General features: G+C 52.6%; 1 protein-coding gene across 3 annotated transcripts; it reads left to right on the top strand.

The window, feature by feature from the left end:
• The first annotated feature begins 756 nt into the window (after window positions 1–756).
• On the top strand, window positions 757–15,029 carry ABHD6 (abhydrolase domain containing 6, acylglycerol lipase). 3 transcript variants are annotated; one of them, XM_053953881.1, is made up of 10 exons: window positions 757–872; window positions 4,282–4,351; window positions 6,052–6,199; window positions 8,666–8,822; window positions 9,238–9,351; window positions 9,580–9,712; window positions 10,939–11,096; window positions 11,896–11,950; window positions 12,386–12,486; window positions 13,182–15,029. In XM_053953881.1, exons 3-10 carry the CDS (start codon window positions 6,081–6,083, stop codon window positions 13,356–13,358), a joined length of 1,014 nt encoding a protein of 337 aa, XP_053809856.1. In that variant the 5' UTR covers window positions 757–872; window positions 4,282–4,351; window positions 6,052–6,080; the 3' UTR covers window positions 13,359–15,029. The 3 variants fall into 3 exon arrangements, with proteins under 3 accessions (XP_053809856.1, XP_053809857.1, XP_053809858.1); XM_053953882.1 differs by lacking the exon at window positions 757–872 and adding an exon at window positions 3,032–3,790; XM_053953883.1 differs by lacking the exon at window positions 757–872 and adding an exon at window positions 3,810–4,153.
• Window positions 15,030–15,538: the final 509 nt, after the last annotated feature.

Genomic DNA, 15,538 nt, shown 5'->3' with positions numbered 1-15,538 from the left:
CTGTTGCTGCCGCATCTCATTCCCATTTTATCCCTGTTGCATCCCCATGGCAACCCCATTGTAAGAGTTCCGTAGCCTCATTGCATCCTTCTTGGCTCCCTGCTGCGTGTCCCTTGCAATACCCCCTTTTACATCTCACGAGGTGAGGCTGTTTGCAATCCTGCAAGTGACTGAACGCTGCCTCGGCGGGGTGAATCATCTTCCCAGGGTTAAGGTAAACCAAACCCTGGTGTAACTGCCCACCCCCTGCAGCCTACTTGCACCTCTCCCTTACACCCCCACTAAAGTCACATCACATCCCTCTGTTGCCACTCTGTGTCCCCTGCTGTACCCCCAGTGTCGCCCTAGCACCCGTGTTATACCGTATATACCGCTTGCACTTCCACTGCAGCCCGGTTGCACCCCCTGCTTTAACCCCACTGAATTCCCATCACAGTTCCACTGAATCCTCCCACTGCATCCCCCTTTCCACCCCTGTTGCAATCCCCACGGAAGCCCCATTACTTCTCCCCTGCATTCCTTTTGCAGCTTCGTTGCATCCCCCCCTTGCACATCCACTGACGTCCCTCTGCATGCCCCACTGCAGCCATCTTGCAGACTCCCCCTTGTCTCCTTTGTCATGGGCAAAGCAGCCCCATCACACGCCCCCTTTCACCGCCTTGTAAGCCCCGCTTTCGCCCCTGTCTCACCCCCCTTTCACCCCAGCGGTGTCCCGCCTATACCCCCTCGGCATCCCGCCCCGCGGAGCCGCATCCCCGCCTCTCCGCTGCGCCCCGCGGAGCCGCACCGGCGCGGGGGGAGGGCGCAGCGGAGCCGCCGCGTTCCGCCGCCCGGCGCTGCCATTACGGCCAGGCACGGCTCGGATCGGCACGGTGAGAGGCGGGGGGATGGGGCGGGATGCGGGGCTGACGGTGGCAATGACAGGACCGGGAGGGAAGTGAGAGGAGGGGGGGCCGTTCCGGCGTCCGGGTCTCCCCAGTCCCAGCTGTGGTATCGCAGGGGGTGGGCAGAAGATCGCGAGCAAAGACGAAATCCAAGAAAAACATTAAACTATATATTCAAAGATTTAATTAATTTGCCTTTAATTTCCCCCCCTCCTCCAACAATTAATCATTTGGTGGCGAGGGGGTTGGAACAAGATGATCTTTAAGGTCCCTTCCAAAGCAAACCGTTTTATGACTAAAGGATTCTATGGTCCTAGCTGCTGCTGTTCGGAGGATGCTGTCATTTTGCCAGAGGAGGATGCTTTTGGGGGGGGGCTGGGGGGGCTGTGTGCTGAGAAAAGAGGCCAAGAAGTGACCCCTGGATACCCGTACCTCATCCTTGCCCAACTCTTTCCTACCCCCTCCCCAGGAGACGACTGAGTCCGAGCACACTCGTGACATCAGATGTGCCGTGCATGCTCTGCTGCGTGCGTGTGCGGCAGGATGAGGATGGCGACGGGGTCCGGAAGGAGGATGGGCGCATTATGAATTGCCAAACCAGCAGCTGACTGGCAGCACAGCCTGCTTGGGTCATGCTTTTCATCCACCTTGTGCCCAGTCTGGCTAGCAGTGATGCTGATAGCTTGTCCCTGCATATTCCAAGCCTGGGGTACAGCAGCAGGGTCAGGGACCAGCCCAGACTCGCTGGCTCGTGTTGGAGCCGTGCTGCACAGATACAAATGGCTCAGAGATGTACGTTTGGTGAAACACTGCTGCAGAAATAATGATCGCATTGCTGCCATCTATAAATAAATGAAGGTGAAAGGGCACATTTCCCACTCTTGGCTCATCAGAGGCTGGATTAAGATTGAGAGCTGACTGACAGACAGAGATCTTTCAAATATTAATAGATATTAAACTATAACTTCACTGTGATTAGCACCTAAAGGATCCCATTGCAAACTACTGGGTAATCATAACAGTTGTTATGTCATCGTTTACAGTCAATATTATTTTTCAGGCTGCAGATGATGCAAGGGTGAGGGAGTTTCCAAGAGAAAGGGTTCACTTGCGTGTTTTGGGTTTTTCTTTTTATAGGGTTAGTGCTGTGAGTGAGGACTTCTAGGGGGCCCACCTCAGTCATCAAAGTCCCTCAAAGCCCCTTATTTTTGCAGTGGGATCTTAAAATTGGTTGATGCTTTTTCCTTTTCAGATCTTAAAAAAATACCCAAAAGCATATGCTTTTTTGCTGCCTAGCTTTCAGTGATTCAGTGATCAGTGAGGCATGGACTGCACTGGGTGCAGGTGGGCTGAGCAAAACCCTGGGTGCAACAGCAGTTGTGCAGCCCAGTCCCGATGATCACAGCCCAAGACAGCCTTTGTGCCTGAATGTTGGCAGTGACGGCATACATGTGATTCCTGTTTTGTGAAATCCCTGCCTGGCCTTTCTCAGGGCTGCCCAGTGCATCAGCTGCCAGTTTCCTCTTCCAACCCAAGGGCCTTCTGCCTTGGGGTGGGTTTTGTGCTGCTGCTCCCTCTCTTGTGGGGCTTGGAAAAAAATTAAAGATACACCTGAGTGGCATTCTTGGGTCTTTCCCAGCCTCCCCGGAGTGACACACTGAGCTCAAAAGAGGAAAAATACCCTTGTTCCATGGCCTCAGAAGGAGGGAATGTCCCCAACATGCTGTCCTCTGTAGTGACCCACAGACCCCTTCCATCTGTTGGCCCCTCTCTTTGCAGGTGTTGAGATCCTTGCTTGAATCTGACACAGGGGAGGGAAATAGCAAACAAATGGAGATGTGGAGCCTCCCCTTATCATCTGTCCTGGGACCATCCCCTTACCTGGGGTGCCTTGTTCTGGGGATCCTCCCAGGTGGGATGCAGGCTGTGGTGGTTAGTGCTTGTTGCCAGTATGGGAACCAGTGCTCCTGGTTTGGCATCCCATGCCCTGCCATGTGCTCAGTGTGCTTGGTGTTACCACCACCATGATCACACATCATTTATCAGAGTCGCCTAATTGATATTTCCAAGTTAATTTATGAAGTGTGTGAGGATACTTCTGAGAGGCAGTAGCAACACTTGGAGCCACTTGCTGTGACTCTTGGTCACAGGGCACCTCAGAATGATGGATGAGCTGTGGTATGAAGACTTGCAACTGTTACCAGAGGGCTTGTTTTATTTTTAAACCCACAGCAGCTTAAAAAGCTATTCTCTAACTGGTAGCAAAGGACTGTGCTTGGGCCTGGGGTGATGGTGCCTGGTCTCAGTGCAGCAGGGAGGGTTATCATTCCCGGATGGGCAAAGCACCATGGCAGGGCATTGCCACTGTGGGTGCTCCCACGAGCCAGTGTCCCTGCAGCACTGATGGGTGCAGGGGTGGCTTTAAGGGGAAGCGGGTGCTGGGGACTGTGGTGATGGTGGCTGCCCCTGCCTGCACAGCTGAGCCTGCTGACATTCTCCTGCATCGGAGTTAGCCATGGAAATCAGTGACGGTGCTCTGACCACTCAGGAGGTTCGGAAGCGCCATGAGGCTGCCTGCGCAACCTGAACCCCCCAGGCAGCCGTGGCCAGCGGGGCCCTGAGCGGGGCTTGCCGGGTGTGCATGGCCAGCATTGGACGCCGGGGCTCACGTGGTGAGGGGTGGCTGCCATGGCCCTGCCGAAATGCTCCGGCGTGATGGGGACGGCAGCCCCCGACTGCCCCTGGACCTGCGGCCGTGGCAAGGGGACCTCTCAGGGGTTTTCTGGCTTGAAGCAGCCCTCAGAACTCATGCCGCGTGGCTCCGGTGCACCTGTTTGATCGTCCCCCGTGAATTTCACGGCCAAAATCTGCCAGCGAGTTCAGGCCAGCATTTTGCTGCCTCCCCAGTAATTTCCTGCGGCTGCGCTCCGCTTCAGCCCGTCTCACACAGGGCAGGCTCCGGGAGGGGGAGGGGAGGGGCGCGGAGAGCGCTTGGAAAATTACCTTTAAGACAAAGAGGAAGGGGATGAGAAGCAGCTTAGCTGACTTTGTTCTAATAGCAGTAATCACCTGAAGGGCGAGCATGAGCCCGCGGCTCTGGATCCGCGCAGCGCTGCCCGGGGCTGCTGGGCTCGGCTCTCCCCGCCGCGCCTCTCGCTTCCTCCCCGATGGCAGCTTGCACTTTGCTCCTGCTTGGAACAAGTGCACTCAGCGGGCTTTATTGTACAAAAGACCATATTTACATAAACAGGGGAGAGGTTGGTCAGAAGGTGAATATGAGACGTCTTGAAGGGAAGCTGGTGGCTTAAATACCTCAAACTCACCGGGCCGCCGAGCCTGAAGGGAGCAGTGAAAGCAGGACTGCGATTTTGACCTTGTTCTTTTCCTCTTCTGACAGTGTTCTCAGACACTGCCGCTGCCCACAGCGAGCAGGACTTGTGCCGAGAGGAGGAGGGGAACTCTGCAAGGTAAGCCGAGCTTTTTAAAAGGATTTCTCCTCGTTTAGCTTTTTAAAAGTGGTGTGGAGATGGAGGCGGAGGTGGTGATCCCGTGTCACAGGGTCTTCCACCATCCCGCGCTTTTTGCTTCCTGCAGCCTTCTCTCGTTAGGGGTCACCAATGGGAACAATGGCGATTTCCCGTGCTTAATTTCTACCCTGTTTTAGTGACATAGCAAAAGGCAGCGAGTGCTCTAGGGCGAGCTCCCTCGCAGCCCTGCTCGCATGGATAAGGTTTATCGGTTGCATAAAATGTTTATCTATGAACAAGCCATGCTGACATCAAGGATCTTTCTACAAAATGTTAATTAAATTAATAACGACGTCTTGTTGAGGCTTGAAGACGGAAATGAGGTTTAGCTTTGTTAAGGAGGTGCCTGGTGGAAATATTTACAGTATTCCTCAAATTTTAGTTATTCCTATTTTCCCTGCGGGAAGGGGGCAATTCTGGCTGATGTTTCAGAGGTTCTGTACACCGTTTCTCAGGGTTGTGTGTACCGTGGGGGTCCAATGTGACGGTGTCTGGGGGCGGGACGCTGTGACTGTGGTGATTGTGTTTCTGTTTCATGGCATCACATACCGCACACACTGGGAGTCTTGCAGGAAGCTGGAAAAAATCTGACTGTCCTGACACGGAGAAATGTGGAGGTGGTGGTGGGGGGTGAGTGGCTGGTGGGAGAGCAGGCATTGAGGAGGTTTCGTTTTACAAATGTGGGACAAAAGTGTAGTGCCGAGGAAAGAGGGAGCCATGAGTTGGTTAGCAGGGGGAATTAGAGGAGATATGTGTGTGGCAGCGTTTAATCTCTTAATGAGAAAAATATATCCCAGCTGCCTGTAGTAGGGAGAGTTCAGGGACAAACATGACATTGTGCAAGAGCTTGCCCTTGCTCCGAGTGTCCTCCACCTGCCGTCCCTGAGGCTTGTCTGAAAGATGCTGGGGAGCAGGGATGGGAACCTGTTATCCACAGGAAGTGCAAAATGTGAGGCAGAAGTGAGGTTGTGTGGGTGGGGATAAATTTGTTTCTGATAAGGGCTGGACACTAAAGCGTGCCCTGCCAAGTTGTTTCCTTCTGTTCCCGAGTCCATTAATAGGCTCTGCTTCCTTGATTAGTTGGTGCCTGTGTAGAGCGGTAATGAGAGCTGGGCTCAACCCACCAGTTCTAGGTCAGTGGTTGTGTGCTGGGGATTTGAGATCAGGCAGGGGGAGACAAGGGAGACAGAGCTGGATGCCTGCCTCCAAAAGGAAGCGTGGAGCCTGCCTGAAGCTGGCCCTGCTTGCGCCTGTCGGGGGAAAGGCTGCCTGCACGCATGGTGGGGGGAAAGGCTGCCAAGGCTGCCTGCACCCCTCGGGGGGCTGTGCTTCCTGTGTCTGCAAAGTGTCCCAAGGGTCATGTTGTGCCCTGTCACCCTGGACATGTTCCCTGCCTGTTAGGAGGCTCATTGCCTGTTTGAGATGTGCTCTCCTGAGAGGATAACATTGCAATGATTAGATCCATTAAGGAGGCAGAAGAAATAGGTGGGTTTTAAAACTGAAGGAGACATTGCTGTGCTCCTGAAGGATATCTGCTTCTTGCAGAGCTGCTTTCCTCCTCATCTGGCAGCAGAGTTCTCATTTAGCAATGACTTGTTGTAATTTCTGGTGGTTAACCTCAGAACTTTCCCTAAATGCAGGCAGGTGAGGCTGAGCAGTGAAGAGCAGCATGGACCTGGATATGCTGAACATGTTTGTCATTGCTGGTGGCACCCTGGCTATCCCCATCCTGGCCTTCGTGGCCTCATTCCTCCTCTGGCCCTCGGCGCTTATCCGCATCTACTACTGGTGAGTGCACGAGCCCCGCACCGAGCAGGGCCCCCACACACACGGGTCACAGTGGTGTGGACAGAGCTGGGTGTTCCTGCCCCTGACAGCAATAACAGCAGGTGACCTGAGGTCCTCCAGGGCCTTGCCAGCTGTGTGCAGCTTTAAACATGTCTGGGAGAAGAAAATGGCATTTTCCTATTGCATTTTTGCTGCGGAGGCCTATGTCTGTCAGGCCTCTTGCTGTCCCAGGGGTTTGACTGTGCCAAGGGGCAGCTGGCCAGGGTGCCACTGCAGTGCCAGCTTGCAAGATCTCTCCAAACCTCTTTGGGTTGCTTTCCTCAAGGACAGGACTGAGACTAGGAGAAGCACTGCCATTGCAGCCTATCCACCAGCCTGGCAGCTGTGGCAGTCTGGTGACCTCCCACCTCATCAATGTGGCTGTGGTGTGGGTGTCCCTGGGCTCACATGCTCCATCCCAGCTGACAGCCTGCTCAGCAGACAGAGACTTTCCCTCATTAGTAGTTATGGATGAGGCTTTTCTCATCCTCTCTTTTTCTTCTGGAATGGAGCATCAGAGAAGATGGAGGGATGCTTTTCCTTATGCCCTTGAATCTTGTCCTTTCTGATACCAGGAGGCAAGCACTAAATCCTTCAGTCCTCCTTTGTCCGTGGAAATCAGTGATAAGCCCACTGGCAGCTTTCCTCTCTGGGTTTGTTGCAAGGAAAACCGGGAGTAACTCCCTTCAGAAGTCAGGGCAGAGTCTCATCCCCCAGCGTGGAGCAGGCAGCAGCAGCCAGACAGCACAGGCAGAGCAGGCAGCGTGTCAGGCTGCCCTCATGTGCTGCTGGTAGATGGTGGCTCCCACAGTTCAGCTCAGGGGTGTTTCCAAAATCCAGGCATGCCATGCTGCCCTCGTCTTTCAGCCCCATGCAGCTCCAGCTTTGCCGCACTGTTCCTGGGAGGTCCTGGGGGGAGCTTCTCCCTTCTTCCATAATTCCCTGCCCCCTCCTTCTTCTCCCTGCCAGTCTGTGTCCTCAGCTGGTGCAGTCAAGGGTCACGCTGGGCCCCCTCACCCACAGCCTCACTGCTTTCCCTGCCGCTAATGCGCCTTCCTGCCTGGCAGGATATCCAGGGCTGCCCCGCTGACCCCAGCCCTGGAACCGCTCTGCCTGTGCTGCGACAGGGGTTAATCAGTTTAGCTGCTGCCACTAAGTGAGTTAACACCTTGTGAGGGATCAGTTCAGCTTTGCACAGATTATTTTGCCTTCTGCTGAATTGATCCATTAGGATCAGTTGCTAAAAATGTTATCATCTTGCCCATCGGTAGTTCACACCAGTGCCTTTGAGGCAAGGACTCTTAAGACACTTATTAGGGAGAAATTCACCTCTCCTTGTAGGACCAGCACAGAGCTGAGATGCTGCTTAAGTCCCACTAACTCCCTCGAAAAAGAGATTATGCTAAAAGAGGATTTCACTATGCATAAGCTTTGAGTGGGCAGAGAGGTAGGACAGTCCAGAAGCGTTGGTGACCTTGCTCTTGTGTCTTAAATAAACTCTGATACGGCATATAAAAGTACTTGCCAGTGTCTTGGCCACCAGGAGTAGCCCAGCAGTTGTCCTGACAAGGGTTGTATCTGAGCACAGGGGAATTGCAGACAAAGTGGCCCCATTCTCTGCCTTGGGCTGCACGTACACGTCATGTGTCCGAAGTGTCACCGATAATCTCTGTCCAGGTCCCTCTGGCCAGCAGTTTTGCTGCATCCTCTGAGCAGGCTGCAGGCATATGCTGGCAGGACTGTCTGCCTCTGCTTTTAGAGGAACAGCACTGGGGTTAGCCTGCTATCTTCTGGGGTGCTAAACCCAGTGTAAGGATGGTCCACTCCAGTCCTTTGTGTGTGTCTAAATACATTTTCAGAGGCTGTCTAGCTGGTGAGTGGGAATTGGGTTTCTCTGGTGCTCCAGGGTCACACGGTTGTTTTGGCTGGGAGCTGATGTGCTTATCTGTGGGGTGATGTACTCCCATTGACGCAGGACTGTGTCCAAATAACCCTGTGACAGATCCACCTTATCCACCTGGGAGAACTGTCTCCCTTAGCCTGCCCATCCTGTGCCATGTGTGTTGCCCCTCTCTCTTGAGTCTCTGTCCTCATATCAGCCTTTGGGCATTTTCTCTTTTACCATTGTTATTTTGGCCCATTTCCATTGCTTAATGAGTTATTTAGAGTATTTGTTTAAAGTTCTTAACAGACAGAGTGTCTCCACAAACCATCTGCAGTGCAGCCAGCAGCCAGTACTACACCTGTCCAGGGACCAGATGCACAGGGTTAATTCTAGTAGTCCCATTATGGCACCAGTGAGAGCCCAACCTAACTGGCCTTAGGAAGCCAAAAAATCTGTGCCTGCCTTCAGACTTGTCACCTGGCTTATATCATGGCTGGGCCCTGGTCTTGTCTTTCTCACTGGTGTTTTCTCCTTGTTTCCAGGTACTGGCGCCGAGCCTTGGGCATGCAGGTTAGATATGCAAACTACGATGACTATCAGTTTTGTTATTCCTATAGAGGAAGGCCTGGATACCGACCGTCCATCCTGATGTTACATGGGTTCTCAGCCCACAAAGACATGTGGCTGTCCATAGTCAAGGTGGGATTCCGTTTCTGTCATGTTGCTCCTTACTGAAAATTGATGGTCCTGGGCTTGGGGGCAGTGTGGGGGGCCCAGTAATTGCATGCATGGGATGGGATGACTGCTGTAACATGCTAGGAACACACTGCTTAGCTCCATGCCCATTTCTTGTTGCATCCCTTCACCCTATAACATGCAGAGCTGCAGGGGAAAAGCAGTACACACCTGCTGCCTCCATTGGAAGCAAGTCTTGGCCAAGCTCTCTCCTCATGTCATCCTTGGTACACGAGCTGACTTATTCTGGTGCACGAGCAGTCAGGGCTGCCAGGAGGAGAGTGACCCCTCCCTGCTCCCACCTGGGCTCCCTACTTGCCATCCCTGGGCTTTGGAGCAGTTTCCCTGCACTATAACCACTCCTGGTTTGTTTCTTCAGTTCCTGCCAAAGAACCTGCACTTGGTCTGTGTGGACATGCCTGGGCACGAGGGTACGACCCGCTCAGACTTGGATGATTACTCCATTAGTGGGCAAGCTAAGAGAATACACCAGGTAAAGCTCCAGCATCACATCACTTCTGCAGAGGGACGTGGGGACGTGAGGGACGTGGGGACAAGAGGGATGCTGAGCCCTGTGAGTCTGCCTTGTGTGGCCTCACTCTCTCCCTTCCCAGGCAGCCAGAGCTGCCAGCCTCAAGCTTTTGAGTTGAATTTCTCTAATGATCTGACCCCATGCTGCTGTTTCCTCTCTCCTAACAACACTCCTTCTGCTCCCTGCCAGTTCGTGGAGTGCATCAAGCTGAACAGAAAGCCCTTTCATCTGGTTGGCACTTCCATGGGGGGAAATGTTGCTGGTGTCTATGCTGCTCAGTACCCAGAAGATATTTGCAGCCTGACCCTCATCTGTCCTGCAGGTGGGCAAGGCAGGGGAGGGGAGACAGAGAGAGCTCAAGCAGAAGCTGGTGCAAAAGCCCAGGGCTGTTCTGTAGGCAGCATAGATGTGTAGTGCAAAGCATTTAGAAATTATTTGTATTTACACTCTGGAAATCTCTGGCAAGGCACAAGAGAAAATCACATCTTTGTGCTGACTACTCTTCTCCAGGGGTTTCATGTTTGCCCCACTGTGCTTTGGTTGGAGTCAGGACTAGGGAAAATGGGACAAGTTCTGCTCTGGAGGAAAATGCCTTTCCCCTTGGGATGGCAGGCATTTTACACAGCATGTCTGCAGCCTCTCAGTTCAGGAGTGGGATTCAAGACTGCAACAGGAATGGCCTCCCCATTCTGGCCTCCTGAAAGCCCTAGTGTGCTTTGCCTAGGGCTTTGGGAACTGGAGAGCTCTGACCTCCCACCTTTGGGTGCCTGCAGTGGGGAGAGCACTTCAGGGCTGGGCACAGGTCAGCAGGGTGTCCCCTCTATCCCCTCCATCCCCTGGACAGGGGGCTCAGGGAAGCCTGGGCATGATATGCTGCAGGAGGCATAGCAGGCAGAGAGCTTCTGTGCCGGGGAGGCTTTGCTGCATCCCAGTTGTCATAGCAGCTCCTTTCCCCTCCCACACAAGGAAAGCAACTTCCAAATACGCACTAAGGAATGAAACAAAGCAAATGTTACCTAGCTACCAGGCTCTGGGGGCGTCAAGTTCCCACTCCCCTCTGGGAGAAGTGTTGACTGCCTCTCTGGCTGTTTCTGGATGTGAAACCTCTGTGTGGGGGCTGCAGAAAGGTTTAGGATTAAATTGCTGGGGAATTTTTCTTCAGTGGTGCATGCAGATGGGGCTGCTGAAATTTTCTATCCAACCCAGTGCAGTGGCAGCCTGGGCACTAGTGTTTGCATCTGATGACCACATAAAAATAAGCACTATAGCTTTTGCTGAAGTAGTCATGCATGTCTACACCTTGTGCTGTGCCAGCCTCTGGGGATGCCAAGCCCTGGAGCACGAGGGAGGCTGGGTACCTCTGGATGCATATTGAAGTGGCTGTATGTACAGATGTTTTCTTCCCCTCTTTTTACATTTTTTTTTTTCCAAGAGTGAGCAGGCGGGAAGCCAGAGGCAGGGATGCGGGATGTCAGTACAAGGATGCTTTTTCATTTGGGCTATTTGGGGGGATCTCATCTGGATTTCACCCCTTCTCATTTCACCCAGGCCTGCCAAGTACCACTGACAGCAAGTTCATTAAGCAGCTCCGGGAGCTGCAGGAGTCCAAATGCATTGACAGGATCCCTTTAATCCCCTCGACGCCCGAGGAGATGGCAGACATGCTGAAGCTTTGCTCCTACGTTCGCTTCAAGGTGCCACAGCAGGTGAGACGCTGGCACTGGTTGTGGAGGCTGGGAAAGGGGAGCCTGGAGGTGGTGAGAAGGTTTGCTTCTCCCTGAGCCTACATGGTGGCAACTGAGGCAATGCTGGGAGTAGAGCTAGAGCTGCCAACCCTGCCATCACCCAGGTGAGACACACCCTGCCCCACTCACTGCATTTTTCCAGCACTTGTCCTTCAAACCCTCTTTTCCAAGCTCCCTCTGGCAGTCCCTGCTGGAATTCCTCCTCCCATGAGGTTTTTGGCAGCAGGCTGGGATGTGGAAGGGTTTTTTATATGGCTGGCAGGAAGCATTAAATAACTAAGGCAGCTGTTGTCTGATGTGGAGGGAGATTGTTCACTGCTTTTTAAGTAAAAGAAATGGAAATGTTAATTACATCATTGTCAAGCAAGAGGAACTTGGTGAGGGGCTGGCTATTAAACTAGTTTCCCTTAGGAAGTCTGGAGTGAGTAGATTGGAGAGTAAGAAGAAAATGTAAAGTAGTGCCAAGACCTTTGATGATTTTGGGAAAAGAATACAAGAAGGAAGAAAAGTGCAGTCATGGCTGAGGTGGCTGCTGGCCAGGGGCAGAAATTGGGACTGCATCATAAAAGACACTATTACTTGTTGCTGAAATATATGTTGCTTAAGCGTGGTTTCAACAGCCCCACATGCTTAGGAAGAAGCTCATGCTGGGGCCAGACTTGCTGGGGCGACAAGGGCTGCTCTTGAGTGCTCTTGGGCACGCTCAGCCCTGTGCAGGGCATGGCTCCCCTCCAGCAGCTCTCCTCTTCTCTCCCTGCAGATCCTCCAGGGCCTTGTTGACGTTCGCATCCCACACAATGAATTTTACCGGAAACGTAAGTGCATGGTGGCAGCCTCCTCACTAGGCTTTCCAGCAGGATCCCCGGGGCCTGGGGACCAGCTGTTCCCAGCCCCCATGTCCCTGGCACATGGGTGGACCCCAGCATCCCCGTGCTTTCTTGCTGAGGGTGGGAGGGGGCTGGGAACAGATATGGGGACACATCTTGGTCACCAGTAGCAATGCACTGCCACCCCCACTGGTGACAGGGTTGTTGCTTCACCCTCGCCCTTTTATCTGGGTTAACAAGTTCCTATGAGGAGATGTTTTGGCTCAGGGCCCCTCTGCAGCTGGGCTTGGGCGAGGACAGTCCATCATTTCTGCATGAGTTTCCCAGTGAGGGGATACTAGCAGGACTGGCCCACATGGCACCCTTTGAGACAGGAAGGCAAAACATCTCCCTGTAGGACTGACTCTTCTCTTGCTCCATTAGTGTTTTTAGAAATCGTGGATGAAAAGTCCAGGCACTCTCTCCATGAGAACATGAGCAAGATCAAAGCACCGACACAGGTCATCTGGGGAAAGCAGGACCAGGTAGGCAGCCCCCTGCACATCCCCCACAGATCTGTCTCCATCTCTGCCTGTGCCCACCCACAGGGGCACGGTGGGGGCTGTGCTGCTGAGCTGTGCACTGCTCTGCGGGGAGCTGGCACGTGTGTCTGGGTCCCCAGTGGGTTTAGACACAGGAGCTCAGCAGGGTGATGGGCAGAAAGCTGACAGCCAGCTTTCCAGAGGGAGGAGAGGGCAGTGCCAGGGCTGGGGAGTGCTAGGGGGCAGGTGGGGGGCAGGTGTCAGCACTGAAGCAGGCAAGGGCTGGGAAGAAGAATAAAGTGTGAGTGAAGAGAGTTGTCCTGGCAACTGGGAAGAGATGTGCTGTTTGTGGGCAGGCTTCGAGGCAAAATCTTAGGATTTGTTTCAGAGGCAGGAGTGGGAGGGAAGATGTGGGAGGAAGCAGGCTGCAGGCATGCAGAGGGCTCTATAAATGCAAAGATGCAAGTATTTGCTTGCAATGATACCTTCGCATTGAGACAGCAGCTGCAAAGCATGCAGTGAGAGTTCCCTGCTGCATGCTGAGGCTGGCACCTTGCAGCCTCCCTGCCCTGTCCCCAGACAGGACTGTGTCTGCATCCCTGCTCCACATCTTGGTTGGACCCCAACAGGGTTTCTGCAGTGTCCAGCAAAACCCATCTCTGACTGTGGCAGTGACTGTTTTTTCTCCTGCCACCCAGGTCCTGGATGTTTCTGGTGCCAGTGTTTTAGCAAGCGCTATTCCAGACTGCCACGTGTACATCCTGGAGAACTGTGGGCACTCAGTGGTGGTGGAGCGGCCCCGCAAGACAGCCAACCTCATCCTGGAGTTCCTGGCGCTGCTGCACAGCATAGACAACAACAAGAAGCAGGCGTGAGCGTGGCAGGGAGCCAAGTGCCCATGCCAGGTTAAATTGTAAAGTACTGAAGCTTTGATACGTTCTCAGGGATCTTGTACGAATTGGGGTCAATGTGCCAAAGTCCCTGAGGAAGGCAGAATCACTGATACCTAAACCTATAGCACCACTGGCACAGCAACCTGGGGTCATTGAGCAACCTCCATAGATGCAGGAACAGAAGCAGAGTATCTCCCTTTTCTACTTAGAGGTAAGGTAGAAATGAGCTGAAATCACCCAGTGCTCATCACACAGCCACCCAACTTACCTGGGTTACCGGCACATAGTTGTTCATGACATTTACCTAAACTATATATGAAATGTAGGAAGATATCTGGAATCCTGGACTGAGACTGAGACTTAACAATATTTTTATTACTTAGAGTCCATCGTGTTGCATGCTGCTGTGCTGTACGAGAACCCCCAAGTGCTCCAGGCGTCTGCTTGAGTGCTCTTTGTGTAGCTCCTTATCTCATGATTTATCCAGAAAACAACAGAAAACTTCATGTGTGGAAGTCCAATGACTGTATGTGCAAAAATGTTTACACTCTGAGTGGGTTTTTCTAAATCTCTGAATAGCTCCTGTGTATTTGTAATGCCTTAACGTTGCCCAGGGCGTGGTGTCTGTGCACAGCCCACCTTGCCCAGGGTTGGTTCTACCTGAGGGTGAACACAGCCAGTGACAACGGGGTGCAGGCAGCAGCTTTGCCAGCGCTGTGGAGCTGGGGCAATGGGAACCACCCAGGGTGATCCGGCCCCTGAGCCCGAGTCAGCAATAAGCCCATGGCCAGGATGTGATTCAGCCACCTAGGGTGAACTCCTGTCTCAGCTCCTCTATCACATCGTGCTGCTGAACACCTGGATGTAAATAACGATTTTCTTAATGAATTCTGTGAATTCTGCAAAAGCCAATGCCACCAGGAACAGGCGTGAGGGGTGGGAGGGGGCTGTGTGTGACCAGCACAGGGAATGGTGAGGAGGGGTCAGCCCACGAGGTGCTGGGCCATGGTGGGGAAAGGTACAATGTACTTCTGCATCCTCTCCATGATTACAACTCCTGACCGAGTGAAGCTATAGGTAGAAACAGGCAAAACAGGCAAGCTGCACTTTACAGGCTGCAAGGTAATGTTCAGGGATGGATCCTGCACCTCTCCAGGCGTGGTCCCTCCCTGCCTGTCCAGGGACAGAGCGCCGGTCCAGGTCTCAGGCAGGACCAGTGGGTGCTGGAGGGCAAGGCAGTGTGTGGTGCCCTAAAAGGCAAAGTAGCAGGCAGCTGTCACCTCTCAGTCACCCCCAGCCCTCCTCAGGGGTGACAGTGGGTGCTGTTAGAGTGTCCCCTCCTGACTGGGAACACAGGCTTGTGGTGCTGACAGCTTCCTGAGGTACCCAGATCTGTACATACATCTGAAACTCCCTGTCAGCTTCTTGGCTCTTTTTAAGAGAAGAAACATTGTTGTTTTAGAAAAAATTGAAATTTGCTGTTAATTGCTTGGTATTGTTTCTACTACAGGAGTTGATTTAAAGAACAAAATTGCTGGTAGTTTTATGTGGTAAAAGCCAGAAAAACTTGTTTAGTATCTATATGGTTTCTCATGCCACAGATTGCTGTACGCAAAGGATTTATATGGCTATTAAAATCTAGTGATTTAAGGAGTCCATGGTGCAATGACTATTTTTTCCTTTGAAGAAGAAGGTGGCTGTGGTGTGGGATGACACAGGGATCTTGCTCTGCTGTTTCTTTCCTCCCCACATTTCTGGGAGATGCAGGTTTTGGCTCAAGGAATATTTCATAATGGAAAGAGATGTTGAAGACACAGAAGGCTCAAGTCTCATTTTTCAATGACAACACGCATTTTCCTTTTTTTCATATTAGTAGGAGAAGGTGGCACCAAACACTCAAGAAGAAAATAAAACCTCAACAGGCAAGAGAATTAGGTTTTAAGCACCAAGATTCCTCTTAAAACCCTTGCAAGCTTGTTAAATACCAATTTCACCTATTATTGCAAGTCTTACTGAATTCATACACTGTGCTAGGACTAGCATTACATCAATTTTCAGGCAAAAGTATTTGCATTTCTCCTTTCCCCAGGAGGCTCTTGAGGCTCAGCAGCTGCATTGTTTGCCAGAGGAGCTGCAGGGAGAGCTGAGGAGCATCTTCCTGG

The sequence above is a fragment of the Vidua chalybeata genome, chromosome 12, assembly GCF_026979565.1.
Source record: "Vidua chalybeata isolate OUT-0048 chromosome 12, bVidCha1 merged haplotype, whole genome shotgun sequence".
In the NCBI taxonomy this organism is placed as follows: Eukaryota; Metazoa; Chordata; class Aves; order Passeriformes; family Viduidae; genus Vidua; species Vidua chalybeata.
The sequence above is the reverse complement of the archived record's forward strand: the minus strand, read 5'-3'. Positions and strand labels throughout refer to the sequence as shown.